General features: G+C 36.4%; 1 protein-coding gene across 1 annotated transcript; it reads right to left on the bottom strand.

Annotated features, from left to right (window-relative positions):
• Positions 1-2171: 2171 nt before the first annotated feature.
• On the bottom strand, positions 2172-14103 carry LOC127433834 (GTP:AMP phosphotransferase AK3, mitochondrial-like). The gene is made up of 5 exons (XM_051686087.1): positions 13694-14103; positions 9850-9969; positions 8128-8300; positions 4685-4803; positions 2172-3874 (listed from the first exon to the last, which is right to left on the bottom strand). Exons 1-5 carry the CDS (start codon positions 13839-13841, stop codon positions 3757-3759), a joined length of 678 nt encoding a protein of 225 aa, XP_051542047.1. The 5' UTR covers positions 13842-14103; the 3' UTR covers positions 2172-3756.
• Between the last annotated feature and the right edge of the window lie 1344 nt (positions 14104-15447).

The raw sequence follows: 15447 nt of genomic DNA, 5'->3' as shown, positions 1-15447 counted from the left end.
AATGGTGACCAACATTTTGAAGCTTCAAAAGCACATAAAGGCAGCTCAAAAGTAATCCATATGACTCCAGTGGTTTAATCTATATCTTCTGAAGTGATATGATAGGTGTGGGTGAGAAAGAATTTAAGTCCAGAAGTGGTGATATACACAATGAAAATGACATAAATATTGACCTGTTTCTCACCCAGACCTATCATATCACTTCTGAAGAAATGGATTGAACCACTGGAGTTGTATGGATTACTTTTATGCTGCCTTAATGTGCTTTTTGGACCTTCAAAGTTCTGGTCACCATTCACTTGCATTGTATGGACCTACAGAGCTGAAATATTCTTCTAAAAATCTTTGTGTTCAGAAGAAGTAAGTCATACACATCTGGGATGGCATGAGGGTGAGTAAATGATGAGAGAATTTTCATTTTTGGATGAACTATCCCTTTAAGCATTGTGATTGGTCGGAATAAATGAACATGTATGGCAAGCACGTTTGACATTTATTTCTTAAATCTTACTGTACTTGTACTATTTTTTTTTAGTTACCAAGTGTTCCAATTCCAATTGTGATTAGTATTGTTTTAAATTTTACTAATAATTTTTCATTAGATACTTGTACCAATAACAATAGACTTGAATAGTCACTAGTACTTAACTTTGCTATAAGTCACCTTTCCAGTAAGGACAAGTAACTATTCTATTGTTACTGGTAACAAATTGCAAAATTTTGCTATTGAATTCTATGGTGATCTGTGGTTCAACTATTCACTTCTGACTAGTATCTTTTTTTAATTTGACTAATAACTATTAATTAGATACTAGTACTTTTCATTAAATAATAGTTAACAGATAATTGGAATAATAGATGATTATACCAATAGTGACTAGAAGCTTTTCCAGTTTTACTAATTTATTTATTAGAAATTTGTACTTATTTATTAGGCACTAGTGTCTATTCCAACTGTTACTAGTAACATTTTTGACTATATTTCTGCCATTTTGACTAGTGATTACATTTGACATGTAGAAACACAGTCTGGTTTGTTAATATTGACTAGTAGCAATGCAGTCCCACCATGATTTCGTGGCACTTTTTCCTGATTTTTGCAGCCCAAATGACTGAGTTTGCTGTGGCTTCTCTAAATTTTTTTGGGGTTGTTTTGCAGTGAAAACTCACAAATCATCATTATATACCTTTATAACTGTGTTAATTACATTGTAAATGCAATTACATGTAATATTTTAGTACACAATAACTGAATATGCAGTTAGCAAGGGGAAAAAAAAGAATTACACACAAAAATAGGCTACCATACATTTAGGTGAAACCTGTGGGTATTTGAAGGCCCTTAATTATTTTTTGTTTTAACATTTTCCACTTCAGACTATGCAAGAAAACTTACTAGTCTTAGTCTAAGTTTAAAATAGACGTGCAATAAATCTGTAAACTAAAAATATCAATGAGGATTCATTAGGCCTGTTTCAATTATTACAATATCTGATATTGAAATCTGATATATGGCCATATTCAAACAAATACAATTAGAGTTCATATATTTGAGCATTTATGTACAAAATTAAATTTAAAGTGTTTCAACCACAGTTCAAACAGAATCACTCTGGACCCCACTCACCCTGCCCACTACCTTTTTGAACTGTTGCCTTCTGGCCGATGCTTCAGAGCTCCGAGCACCAGAACCATCAGGCACAGGAACAGTTTTTTCCCTCAGGCTATCCAGCTCATGAATAGTTAAAACTGCCCCATTGAGCAATAATTATGTGCAATACACAGCTTACCATACCTCTTCTGCCATTATATTCCCATGCATCTGTATATAACAGATTTATACTTGTATTTGTACATACCTGTACGTATATATAGAGAGAGAGAGAGAGAGAGAGAGAAAGAGAGAATTCTTGTGATTGCAAAATCCTGAAGGGACTGGCAAAGGAATAAGTGCTAGTATTTATTGAATAAGTACTAGTGACTATTGTAGTACTTACTTATAACTAAAAAAGAAGTGCTAGTAACATAAAAATAGACACAAGTAAGTTTTAAGGAATAAGTGTCAAAAGTACTTGCCATAAACATGCTTCTCTTGAACTTTTGTTTAGAACTCCATTTAGGACCGGGTGATTTTGTTCACCTCTGATTACAATGCAAATACGTGACAGTGGTTAAAAGCATCAGTGTTCGTTTGTATTGAAAGAGGGTTTAAAAAAATTTTTCTGACAGAATGGGGCTAGTGGATTGTACAATGAAAATATGAGGGGAAATGTACTGTACATGCATTTGTCAGCACGTCCACTCAATGAGAACACAAGGCAGCGGTCATAAACCTTAACAATCTAAGTTAATATAAACAAAGGTGTCGCAAGAGTGCAAGATAGCAATTGAGAAAATAGATAATTGGTTTAACAAAGATTTTAAAATCACTGGTGCGTTTTCGCTTATTACGATGAAACATAAACAGAGTATGGAAAATACTCTGATGATTCCGATTAAAATGAGCCCAAACACAACATAACACAGTGCAAGATTTTTAGATAATCCTGACAGAGTGACATGAGATTTAAACTATTATACATACAGTATATAAATTCTACAGATATACAGTATATATATATATATATATATATATATATATATATATCTTAAACAACCACTGTCTTTATTGCAGTTGTGTCTTCATTACCTTGTCTTGGTACATCCATTTTTCTAAAACTGTGCTCTCAGTCACTACAATTTTTACAGTGATCAAAAATTGTGCCATAGAGTTTTACACAGGTTTTTAAATACACTTGCATTCACACAATAGCTAGCAGTGAAAAACACAGCACTTTCCCCTGTATTTAAATGCATAAACAAATTATTGCGATAAAAAAAAAAAAAATATTGCAAAAAGAAAGGCTTATAAAAAAACATCACAATTACAAAGACAAAACATTATTATTTGTCCTTTTAGTCTTTTGATTTTATTCTACAAATATCTCTTAATTTAAAAAAAATACATTGTTTGTAAATTATGATAAAAAAAAAATAGTCCCTCTAAAACTATTAATTCATACAATCACCTAGCGGTCTGTGCAAAATTGTTTCATGGGCAAAATAAGAAATCTCATATATACAAGTATTAGGCTCTAGATCTACATTATAATGACAGAAAAATTACAGGACATGATTAGACTGCTTTGTGCTTGTTAAGACTTCAGTGATTCGCATTAACTTAGAAATACACTAAAAAACTAATTTAAATTTCAAAATTGCTTTCATTCCTAAAAGATTAAGACATTTCTTAATTAATATTTTTCTTCTATAGTAAGATCTTAATAATAAATGCAAATATGGCTAATAAACAGGACTGTTTTGGAACTTTTGCGTCCACATTTGCAGCCACTTACTGTTTACCCTACGGGTTTGTTTACTTATACTGACAGAAAGTTGGAAATTAATTTTGGAGTGAATTGTTAATCTAAACATGACTACCTTTGTAATACCCTAAGCAAGTTTGTTTGCTTAAAGTGGCAGTGCTCGAGCAGAGCACTAGTTTATAAACCTTGTGCTGTATGGCATCCTCATTTAGTTTGGCACAAACGTGCTTTCTCAAAGAGGCATAAAACCAGATTGCAACACCAAAGGCTTCAACATATGAGTGTTTCGACTCCAAATACAGTAGAATGGTTAAGGCCATCGAGGTGCATTGTGCTGAGACCCCACAGTGTATTTAACAATTGTAAACGTCTGCTGTCCAAAATGTTGTAATCATGCTTTTCCCATTGCCTGCTGGTTTCCTGGGATTTTCCTGGTCAGGAAGGCATGAACATGAGGCCATATCTTGTTTGTTTCAGTTCCTGTGAATGTCTCCAACACTCCTTTACTCCTGTTGATGTAGAAATTAGACATATTTTATATATTATGTGTAAATATATAAAAATTCGCAATTCAGAGGTCACATTTTCTCTTTGAAATTACATTTTTACTCCACTGACATTGAGGTTTAGGGTTGGGGTTTGGGTTAGGGGGTAGAGTTAATAAAATATGCATTCCTGTTTTTACAACTAAAAACACAACTCACTTTTGGCACCACTCTGTGGACATTTCACTCGTAAACTTCCAGCTTCGGCCACTGGGGGCAGTGATTCAAAATTCAGTGAGCACAGACCGTTTTCAGGGAAAGAATTTTTGACCAACTGTCACGAATTCACAGTGAGATCAGTCTGGACGTAATTGATGTCAAAAACTGGTGCGACACATGATTTTCCATGAATAATAATTAACGTTTCGGTCTTTAAGAAGAAAAAGAAGAAAATGTTTTTAGAAGACTAAAATATTGGAATATCGTGTATAAAAGTAATTTGGATGATGATATTTTGATAGTGATTTTTTTGTCATTTTTGAAGTTCAATTGTGTTCGTATTTATTCATTTTAACTGTATTGAAAATTGCACCTAGGACATTCTGCTAAACATCTCCTTTTTGGAAAAAATGTATTTATTAGGTTTATAACGACATGTAGGTGAGTAAATGATGACATAACTGTCATTTGTGGATGAACTTTTCCTTTAAAATTCTCATTTTCCACTGTGTACAACAAATTGAGACAAAAATACATGGATTTACATATATCTGTAAGGCATGTTTTAAATTGCTTTATAGTGATTTGGTTTGTATACAGTACAATTTACAGTACCTATAATACTCTAGAACTGGTTGTGTCTGTCTCTCATAGTCCTTTAGTCTCCTGGTGACAGTTTCAGGAGTGTCATCATCTCTCTGAACCAACGGTTCTCCAGTGACATCATCAAGACCCTGTGAACAATACAAACCATTGATTATAATCCAGTGCCATTCATGATATCACTGCAATGCTCATTTAACCCTAATGTATTGTTCGGTCATTTTTGACACATTTTCATTTTGTTTCTTTAATAAAAATGGTATCCTTCATTTGAGTGGTCCAAGACTTGGTTACTTTTGCCTACACTTGCCACCTGAACACACAACATTTTTATTAGACTGGATTCAACGTTTACAATTGTTAAATACACTGTGGGGTCTCAGCACAACGGAGTGTCGAAGAGGGCGGAATTCTCTGCGTCACACCAAATATGCAGGTCCAGAACCACCAGGCTGCTCATCGCTTTGCCGATGGCCTGAGCGGTAGCTTTCGTGACTCGCAGTGCCAAATCTGTAGCGGTGCGGAGCGCTTTGAACAGCTCTGGATCTTGTCTTGCTCATCCATTTGTTTGAGGAGCTTAGCTTGAAAGACCTGGAGCACCAACATGCTGTGGAGTGCTGAGCCAGCTTGGCTTGCTGCTGTATAAGCTCTTCCAGCCAGTGCGGACGTCAGTCGACACGGCTTGGAGGGGTGGGCGGGGTGGGATTTCCATCCCATGGCAGTATTATGGCAGAGGTGAGCTTTGAGTAGCCTTTTTCCTCGGCATGGTCCACTTTAGTGAGGACAGCAGCATCTCCGACCTGAATGCACGAAAAGTAGGGCGCACGGTAGGTCTTTGTGAGCTCTGCGTGGAACTCAGGGAAGAATGGTACGATCCTACAGACTGTGGTCTGTTGACAGCAGCCGGTTTGCAAAAAACATTTATCTAGGTGAGACTTTTCTGGTCTCAGCTGGATAGGGACCACTCAAGACCCTATCCAGGCAACCCAATTTTTCTAAAGCAACCATGTCATTTTGTGGTGCTTCTATGACACTTTAGGTTCACGTGTCAACTTGCGTGCTCTTCAGGACTCGTACCCCAGTCCTTTACATCACAAGTGCGATGCTCTATCAGTTAAGCTATCGTGCTACTTGATCACCCTTGAACAAGCTTGTAAATGTAGTTGATTGTGTAATGCAAGCGTTAAAATGTATCGCCTTGCAAATCATGCGCTTTGGTAAAATCTTTAGATGTCAGAAAATAGCATTATATAAGGAACAGGGTGAAAAGTAAGTGAATATGAACTGGTAATCTGCCATTTTACTCGTAATTTGTGTGAAAGGAAAAAAAGTCACTGTTGTTGTAGCACCTCTAGTGTTCATTTCACCAAGAAACTGCAGTGATACATACAACAGGCCATGTAAAAATCATTTTACAATAAAGTATGTAAAGTAACGTGATTCCATGAGACCAGTTGTTCAAAATAGTCAAAGGTGATTCATATTTCTAGTGTTTAATTAAAAGACAGGAACTCTGTGACTATCTGTACATGCTCCAGTTTTATTGCACAAATGAGAGCAAAGTTCCCTCAACAAATTCCTTGCTAAACAGAAGCATTTTATTACTCTTCCCAATCTGGTAGACTTCAGAAAGTACCAAGACCTACTTTACCTCAAGAAGTTTTACACCAGTGTCACATTTTATAAATTATCTTATGCTCACAATTTGATTATTTGTAGTATTACAGTATGTGTTAATGATTTTTTATTAGTATTTAAAAAGAAACCCAGCAATTATATTTTAGAGTTAAAATTACATGTTTCTATTTTATTTTTAATTAACATTTACACTGCAAAAATCCTGTTCTTAATAATTATATTTTCCTTGTTTACAGTATGAATATCTAGACATATTTAGAACAAGCAAAATGATATATATACACTGATGAGCCAAAACAATATGACCACCTGCCTAATATGCTGTTGCTAATGCTAATATGCGTGCCACCAAAACAGCGCCGACACGCCGAGGCATGGACTCTACAAGACCCCTGAAGGTGTCCTGTGGTATCTGACGCCAAGACATCAGCAGCAGATCCTTCAGGTCCTGTAAGTTGCGAGGTGGAGCCGCCGTGGATCGGACTTGTTGGTCCAGCACATCCCACAGATGCTCAATCGGACTGAGATCTAGGGAATTTGGAGGCCAGGGCAACACCTTGAACTCTTCATCATGTTCCTCAAACCATTCCCGAACAATTTGTGCAGTGTGGCAGGGCACATTATCCTGCTGAAAGAGCCCACTGCCATCAGGGAATACCATTGCCATGAAGGGGTGTACCTGGTCTGCAACAATGTTTAGGTAGATGGCACGTGTCAAATTGACGTCCACATGAATGTCTGGACCCAGGGTTTCCCAGCAGAACATTTCCCAGAGCATCACATTCCCTCCACCGACTTGTCATCTTCCCACAGTGCATCCTGGTGCAATCACTTCCCCAGGTAAACGGCACACACGTACACGGCCGTCCACATGATGTAAAAGAAAATAGGACTCATAGGACCAAGCAACCTTCTTCCACTGCTCCAAGGTACAGTTCTGACACTCGCGTGCCCACTGTAGGCGCTTTTGACAGTGGACGGGTCATCATGGGCACTCTGACCGGTCCATACACAGCAGGGTTGTGACACATTCCTCCTGTAACCATCATTCAAATTTTCTGTGACTTGTGCCACAGTAGACCTTCTGTCGGTTCGGACCAGATGGGATAGCCTTTGTTGCCCTCGTGCATCGATGAGCATTGGGCGCCCAATACCCTGTCGCCAGTTTGTGGTTTGTCCCTACTCGGACCACTGTCGGTAGGTACTCACCACTGCTGACCAGGAGCACCCCACAAGCCTTGCCGTTTCAGAGATGCTCTGACCCAGTCGTCTGGCCATAACAATTTGGCCCTTGTCAAAGTCGCACAGGACTTTACTCCGCCCCATTTCTTCTGCATTCAACACGCTGACTAAGAGAACTGAATGTTCGCTTACCATCTAATACCTAGACCTTAACATGTGGCCTTGTTAGGAGATGATCATCATTATTCGCTTCACCTGTGAGTGGTCATAATGTTTTGTCAGTGTATACGTATATATTAGATAAAATATTTTTAACTAATTAATCTAGTTTTTAACTAGTTTTCTGTGATTAATCTGGATAAATTATGGTACATGGTACTTTAAAACATTAAAATATAAACATAAATATATTTACTTTATACTTTATTTCAAATAACTTGCAAGAACTTATTAGTCATCATTTATTTTAATTATTTAAATATGTGCATGTTCAAATTTTCTGTTTTAATTGTTTTGTTTAATGATCAACAGTTTTCTCAAGCAATGATAAAAAGGATCATCAACATCTGAACATCTTTGACCTGTTTTAACACATTCAAAAGAATGAGGGAATGATAAAAGATCATAGAACTCACTGGCTTCTTTGGTGGGTTGAAGTCTATATTATAGACCCTGCCGCTGGGAAGATGGACCCAGCGTGACGTCAGACGCTCTCTGATGGTCTGGAAAGGCACGTCCAGGTTGATAACAGTGTCCACATTACATGTGCTGTCCAGCGCCTCAGCCTGAGCCACAGTACGGGGGAACCCTGCCAGGAGAGAGGAACTGCATGAGGGGCGAAATGGTCCAGTTTGAGTCATCTCAAAGAGTAGATTCTGCTTATGGTCAAATTTAGCTGATTTGAATGAAAATGTTGTGACTGGTTGTATTAAACTCTACTCTTATCACCTGAAGTGGAAAAGGCTTTTAAAGACCCCATGAAATTGCTTGACAAGCACAATTTTCTTTCTTGTGTTGCCGCATTTCCTATTGAAACAAAGTTGGAGAGGGTACCTTTTTTAAAATACACTTTAGTTTACATCACAGCCATGAACCATGATTTGCTACATGCTAACGCTATTCGGTAGCAGATAATATTAGGGTAGGGCTGGGCGATAAAACGATATCGATATTTATATATATAAAAAAAATCGATATCATTGATAGACTTTTTTTTATATTTATCCTATGTTATACATCGACGATGTATGAGGCCAGATGAAACTCTGTAGCCGCTAGCTAGCAGCTAGCTATCCGGATAATGGACAATGCAGTAAAACAGCAATCGACTGAACACAACAACAACTCCCACATTAACATCATTACTGTTTATTTATGTACTATTTAGTTAATCGTTTTTTCATGATCCATAGCGCTGTCAAAGGCAAGAAACTGTTTCTTCTTCTTGTGATGTTTATTGGTGGTTGGCAATCCCGCTTATGGTGCATTACCGATACCTACTGAGCTTGACTGTGGAGCGTCACAAGAAAGTCTTTCAGTTTAGCCGAACACCAGCTGAACATGATGAAATTGGCAAAATTTCATTGAAAAGAGGTCACACACCTTATGTAGATTTAAATCCTAAACTGAGTACTTTAAAGTTAGCTTAGCCTCTGGAGTTTGCTTGTAAACAAACCAAAAAGTTATGTTTAATTCATTCTTGAGGTCTAACAAACATGTGGAATGCAGTTCTTCCCCAATTAATGGTATGAAATGTATATCATGATAAATATTGATATTGAACAATATGAAAAAAATATAATGATAATTTTTTTGGCCATATCGCCCAGCCCTATATTAGGCGTAAGAGACATTCTCATTCTAGAGAGCATTTTATTACACAAACTTTTGTTTATGCCCCTACGTGCAAGATGAGTCAGCAATTTTTTGTCTGTTTTGCTGGAGAAGACTGTAAATTTTAAATGTGTATATCTGCTAAAACCTTGTTGCTAGCATATAGATGAGCTCAAAGCTAACAGACATGAACTAAAAGCCACAAAACTCCAATTTCACCAAATAGAATTGAAAAAATAATGATTGTTTCCAAATATTTTTCCAGAACACTCCCCTGGTCCACCATTAAACAGATAGTCCCGCCGCAGACTTATGCCACTGATTGGAGCCAATGTTGTTGTTGTGTCAGAGCAATGTTTCAATGGAAGACACAGTCTTCACACTTCATGAGGAAATCAAACCTACAAATGGCTAACTAAAAGTTGTCTCTGCACATTAAGCTGAGACCAGAGAAGGTATTTATCATCACATGACATGTGTTTATATCCAGCATTTTTGCTGTGATTTTTGGGGTGAGTGTTTACCATCTAGAAGCCAACTGCTCGGCCCCATACTCCGCAGGCTGGACAGGATGAGACGAGAGATGACATCATCAGGAACCAGCTGACCCTGATCAATACACGACTTCATCAACAGGCCCAAATCTGTGCAGTACACAGAAGAGATCAAAATTAAACTTGCATTTTATTAAATAAGTAATTGCATTATCCTTCAAATTTTACTTACATTTTATCTGTTGATTGTCATTTTCAAATACTATTCACATTACAAGTGTGATTTTGCTTCTGCCACATATTTTTAAAAGACATTTTATTGATCCATTATATAATATTAAGGACTGTAAAAGCATGTCAAAAGTGAACCTTTTTAGCATGATGGCCATGGTAGGGGCTTTTGTCTTGGTCTGCAGATGTTTTAACATCACCTTGGCTTGACCCAATTAGATATGGCTTTTACCTATTACAGTTACAGTTGTTTAGTTGTAGTACATCTATAGATACCTAGGACTTATGACTGGTCACCATTCCACCACACCACCTTTTCTTTTCACCATTTCTAATCACCTTTTAGCTTTTTGGCAGTTCATTAAATATAAAGTCTCTCAATTATTGTGAGGTGATAAAACGTTAGACTCAAAAAAATATTCTGATTTAGTAATGGACAGTGGTTCCACATGTTTGAAATTAGTTCTCTTAAATTAAAATTACCATATATTTTCAACTTAAACACTTCAAGTTAGAGAGAACTTAACTGAATCAAGTAAACCCCCAAAAAATGTAATATGTCAATATAACTTAAATGAAACTCTTTTAGTGATATGCTTAACAGAAAATGATAGTATGCTAAACACATGTTGGTGAGAAGCACTGTTGAGTATAACTTGGCTCTGGTGTGCACAGCAAATGTTCAACCAATAAAGCAATATGCAGGATGTTCTAAATATATTGGTCTTCAACCTAGGCTCAAGCTCCACTCTTCACCATGATGGTAACTATAACATAGCAGAAATTCTTCTAAATATCAACATAACAAAAAAATTAAACACTATAAAAGTCTTTCCCTTTATATTCATCTTGCACAAAGACACATAAAATAACACTTAATTTGAACATTTACTCTCCTTACTTTAAACCATAATGCTCAAAATAGTTGATTGTTTTGAGTAGGGAAAAATGTAATAATACATATTAGTTCAAATAAATGAACCTTGATGAGTATTTCGATTTTTCTCTTTCTTTTGTGTTCACGAAATTGACACCTTTTAAGTAACCTGAATTGTTTTATTGAGTTTAATGAACTTGTCTCTTAACAGGAACTTAAATTTAACTGAAACTAGTGGGGAGGGGATTTCTATTTCCCAGCATGCATTGCATGAGAGTAAATGTTAAAATTAAGTTTTATATTATGTGTCTTTCTGTAAGATAAATGTAAAGGGGGAGACTTTATAGTGTTTAATGTTTTGTTGTGTTATTCAGAAGAGCTTCATTTATGTTGGAGTTTTTAGGGGTTACCATTGCGGTGAATAGAGCTGTTCAGTGTATAGTCCAAAAACCCAGAGGAGCACTTTTAGTAGACTCCTTCTGGTTTATTTTATGGGTTTTTATAATGGGGTTTTTGGACTTATGAGTAAAATAAGGTCTGTGATAAACATTACTTGACAAAGCATTAACATGTTATTATGCAACATCAATTACACACAGTCATACCTCAACTGTGAATTTTGAAGCTGTATTGAATTAATTACTTTAACACACAGTGGCTTCAAAATTCCTGTTTGAAGTATGACTGTGTGTAATTTATGTTGTAGAACAAAACGTTGATGTTTTGTCAAGTAATGCTTACCACAGACCTTATTTTACTCATAAGTTCAAAAACCCATAAGAAAATCCAGAGGGAACCCATGGCGAATTAGACTTCACCTCTAGTGGAGCTTACCCTTCGGTTGAGGATAGGTTCAAGTTACAATCGTTCTATAGTGCTTTACTCATTGAGCAATTGCAATGCTAATCAAAGCATAATGTTACCAATCAGCATGCTAGCAGTTACTGTACTATAGCTATCTAGCTAGGATTTCTCTACTTGAAATATTTAAGTTGAGATTACTTGTTAATTTGAAGTTCAGCCAAAGAGTTAAATTTAAAACTAAGTGCCATCAAAATGTTAACTTTAACTTCAGTTAACTTACTCAATATTTCAAGTTAAGAGCAATTAACTTGCATGTACAGTTCAAAATTAAAATCTGAAAGTTCTATTAGCTTAAACTTGGGAGTTTATTAACTTGAAAATGTTGATGTAACTGATTGCCTCAAATGTTCTGAGTTCTGCTTACTTATTCGGGTTTACAGTGCTGTCGAGTCCCATGCAAAGCGTGCTAACTAGAAATCATCTGCCCAGTTTCAGCTAACCAAACAAAAAACATTCATGTTGTCCAAATGCAAATGGATTAAGTAAAGCTGAGAAGACACATTTTTTTAGTTGAATCAGCTCAGTTAATTTAAGCTCCCATGGTTATGTAATAGTAGCCAGCTGGTAGGTAGCTGTGCAGTGTGTAAACCTCACTCTCCTGGCCTCAAGAGGCACACTAGCAACTGAGGCTAAGGGCTGTAGCCTTTAGCCTCCTTGTTAGCACACCCGCCTCCCACATTGGAGCCGCCAGTTCGAATCCCATTCAGAGCAGGTCAGGTTACAGTTACATGAACTTATTGAGTAATATGAACATGGGATGATTGAGTAAAACTGAGGATGGTGAAAGTTCTTTTTTTTTTTAAGTGTGTCTAATGAAACCCAAAATGTAATTTGGCAACGTTGTGCAAGTGATTCATTTGTTTTTCATTGGATTCATGTTCATGTCTGGGCTGATCTCACGAGATAACTGATGAATCCATTATTCAGCATACACGTGTCAACAAGGTGCCAAGTTACTAACAGGGACACAGACAGCACAACATCTGGCTCCCATTTGTGGTGTTTATTTTTCTTCCTTTGTGCTTCTTCTTCCTTCCATTTTTATTTGCAAAAGACATTTCTTGTCATCTATTGTTTTTTTGTTACTGTTTTAAAAGATTTGTTTTAAAAAGACCAGATTGCGCATTACAAAGCCTTCATTTTGGGAGGCATGATTTGCAGCCATTTTAATAAACTACCATTCCCTGCATTCACTAGATATGTTTAGTGTGCAGGGCAGGCAGTTCCATTGAGACATTCTATTGAGAGGCCATAAGAGCACAAATGCCCTATAAAGGTACAAATATTAAAAAAAAATCCAAAACATATAATACACACAAAAGATTAATGTCATAACAGTGCAAGTCGAAAAAGCCTGGGTTATCAGTGGAATGAAAGTTTAAGGATTTGTCTGTCTCCAGACAGTGTTTACAACAACACTCAACATTGGACGAAAGTGCTGCGCTGTCCAGCTGGAGGTGTGTGTTGAAAATACTTGAGGAAATGCTGCGCTGTTAACTCTTTCAGGCATTTCCGAAGCAAAAATGGGTGTATAAGGAGAACATGGGTGTATGTGCAATGGCAGTGTCTCAAAATCTAGTGAGCTGCCAACCTAGACAGCATTTTAGGGCATAATATGTGCGAGCTGACTCTGAAAATTACTGTCTATGTAGGCAGCTCACAACGTTTTGAGAAAGTTTAGCATTGGTTCTGATAATAAGAAGCCCGTAATTCTGCATCTTATTCAGAAATTCCTCCATTCGCTCAAACCCAAGTTTGTAAAGTTTCATCCATTCGGCACTGCTGCGTTAAGTCTGAACTACAATTAACGGGAAATGATTCAGTCGTAAAGATTCGGTTATTCCGTGGTTCATGTCAATAAATATTTGCATATGAGAACAGTTATCGTGCTGAATGTCTTACCTGTCTTCGCCTCGATATTAGCCCGCAGCAAGTCCCCACTGGAAAGATGCTTGAGCCCGAAACTCTGCGCTATCCGACTGGACACGGTCCCCTTCCCTGAGCCCGGGGGCCCCATGATCACCGCACGAAATACACTCTGCAGACGCATGCTTAAATTTATCCAAAAATGCAACTTTTATTAAACTATGTATTTAAAAACAAAATCAAATAAACAAATGCCCCCTTTACACACCGCCCTCGTACTGCTATCCTATGACAGATATCATGTGAAAAGTAATCCTGGGATTTGCGGTGTCTTCTGTGTGCTCAAAGCACGAAATACGCAACTCTTTTTTTTTTTTTTTTTTTTTTTACCTAGAATTAAGCCAGTCCTTTTCACGTGGCACACGCGATCGCGAACGCGCCCCGGAGACTCGCTTACATTACAGGAAATACACTACAGAAAAAGGACGCGTGAGGACACCTACAGTAGCGCAGAAAATAAATTATAATGCAACACTTTAGTTACATTAACAGGGGCGTCCCTCACAATAATCAAAACAAGCAAGTACAACAACCATTAAATTACACAATAAACAACAAAAATTACACAGTTCAATCTGATGGACTTTTGTTATGAAATTCAAATGCGTAAATCATAAAAATAGGCTAAAATATTTTTAGTGTATTATTACTACTTTATATTGTAATTAATTCTATTTGCATGTAACGTGTAATAAGGACACATTGTCATCAGAATAAGAATCAGAACGAGCTTTATTGCCAAGTATGCTTACACACACAAGGAATTTGTCTTGGTGACAGAAGCTTCCAGTGCAAAGAGAATGCAACAATATATACATCCATACAAACATATACATTTAAACATATATACATATAGTGACAAAAAAATAAGATATAACAGATAAATAAAAAGAGAAATATACAATAGAGCAATAATGTTGTTCGAATATTTTATATGCAGATATACAGTTATGTGCAGGTGATGTAATGTATTGAAAAAGAGGTAGGATATGTTAAAGAATATATAAATAGGAATGGATGGATTGAATATTAAGGTGACCAGATTTCTGAAATGAAAAACAGGAACATTTCTAATCCAGTGAACATGTCATTGAAATTTCACGTTACTTATCTATTATTTAAAAAGGGGGGACAATTCTGATGTTATGTATTTTGACCAGGGACTAAAAACGGTTTAAGGAACGAAAACAAAAACCGAAAACGAACACAATTTTTAGCAGAATGTAATCGAAAACCGGAACAAAGTGATTTTCAATTGTTCCGGAGTGAAACGTTATTTTTAAATGCTGGTAACCGGTTATAACCAGTTCATTTTGTTACGATAATTTTTTCATGAAACTAAACCCAAAGGGTTTATCACAGTTAACTTTTTGGAACTACACCACTTCATGATGCCTGAAAAAATGAAACATTTGCTTTGATCCTGAGGGAAATCACACATTTCTTTGCCTAATTGCCAATTGTGGATGTCGCATTCTCTGAATGAAGACCTTTTTAACAACTATGTATAATTACTACATATACATGCATGGCTAATCCAGATACAAGGAAAAATATCAGGTTAAAAAGGAAATTTCTCAGTTGTTTCCAAGTCTTCACTGAATTATTGTTAGATATGATGCATTAAAACAGATTTGATGCTGTCGGGTTTTGACTGAGAAGCAGATCTGTAAACAAAATTATACTTAACCGTTAATTAACTGCTTGTTAGAATTTCGATGCCAATAAAT

Source organism: Myxocyprinus asiaticus, chromosome 43, assembly GCF_019703515.2.
Source record: "Myxocyprinus asiaticus isolate MX2 ecotype Aquarium Trade chromosome 43, UBuf_Myxa_2, whole genome shotgun sequence".
Classification (NCBI taxonomy): domain Eukaryota; kingdom Metazoa; phylum Chordata; class Actinopteri; order Cypriniformes; family Catostomidae; genus Myxocyprinus; species Myxocyprinus asiaticus.
This window is presented reverse-complemented; position numbering and strand designations above follow the sequence as displayed.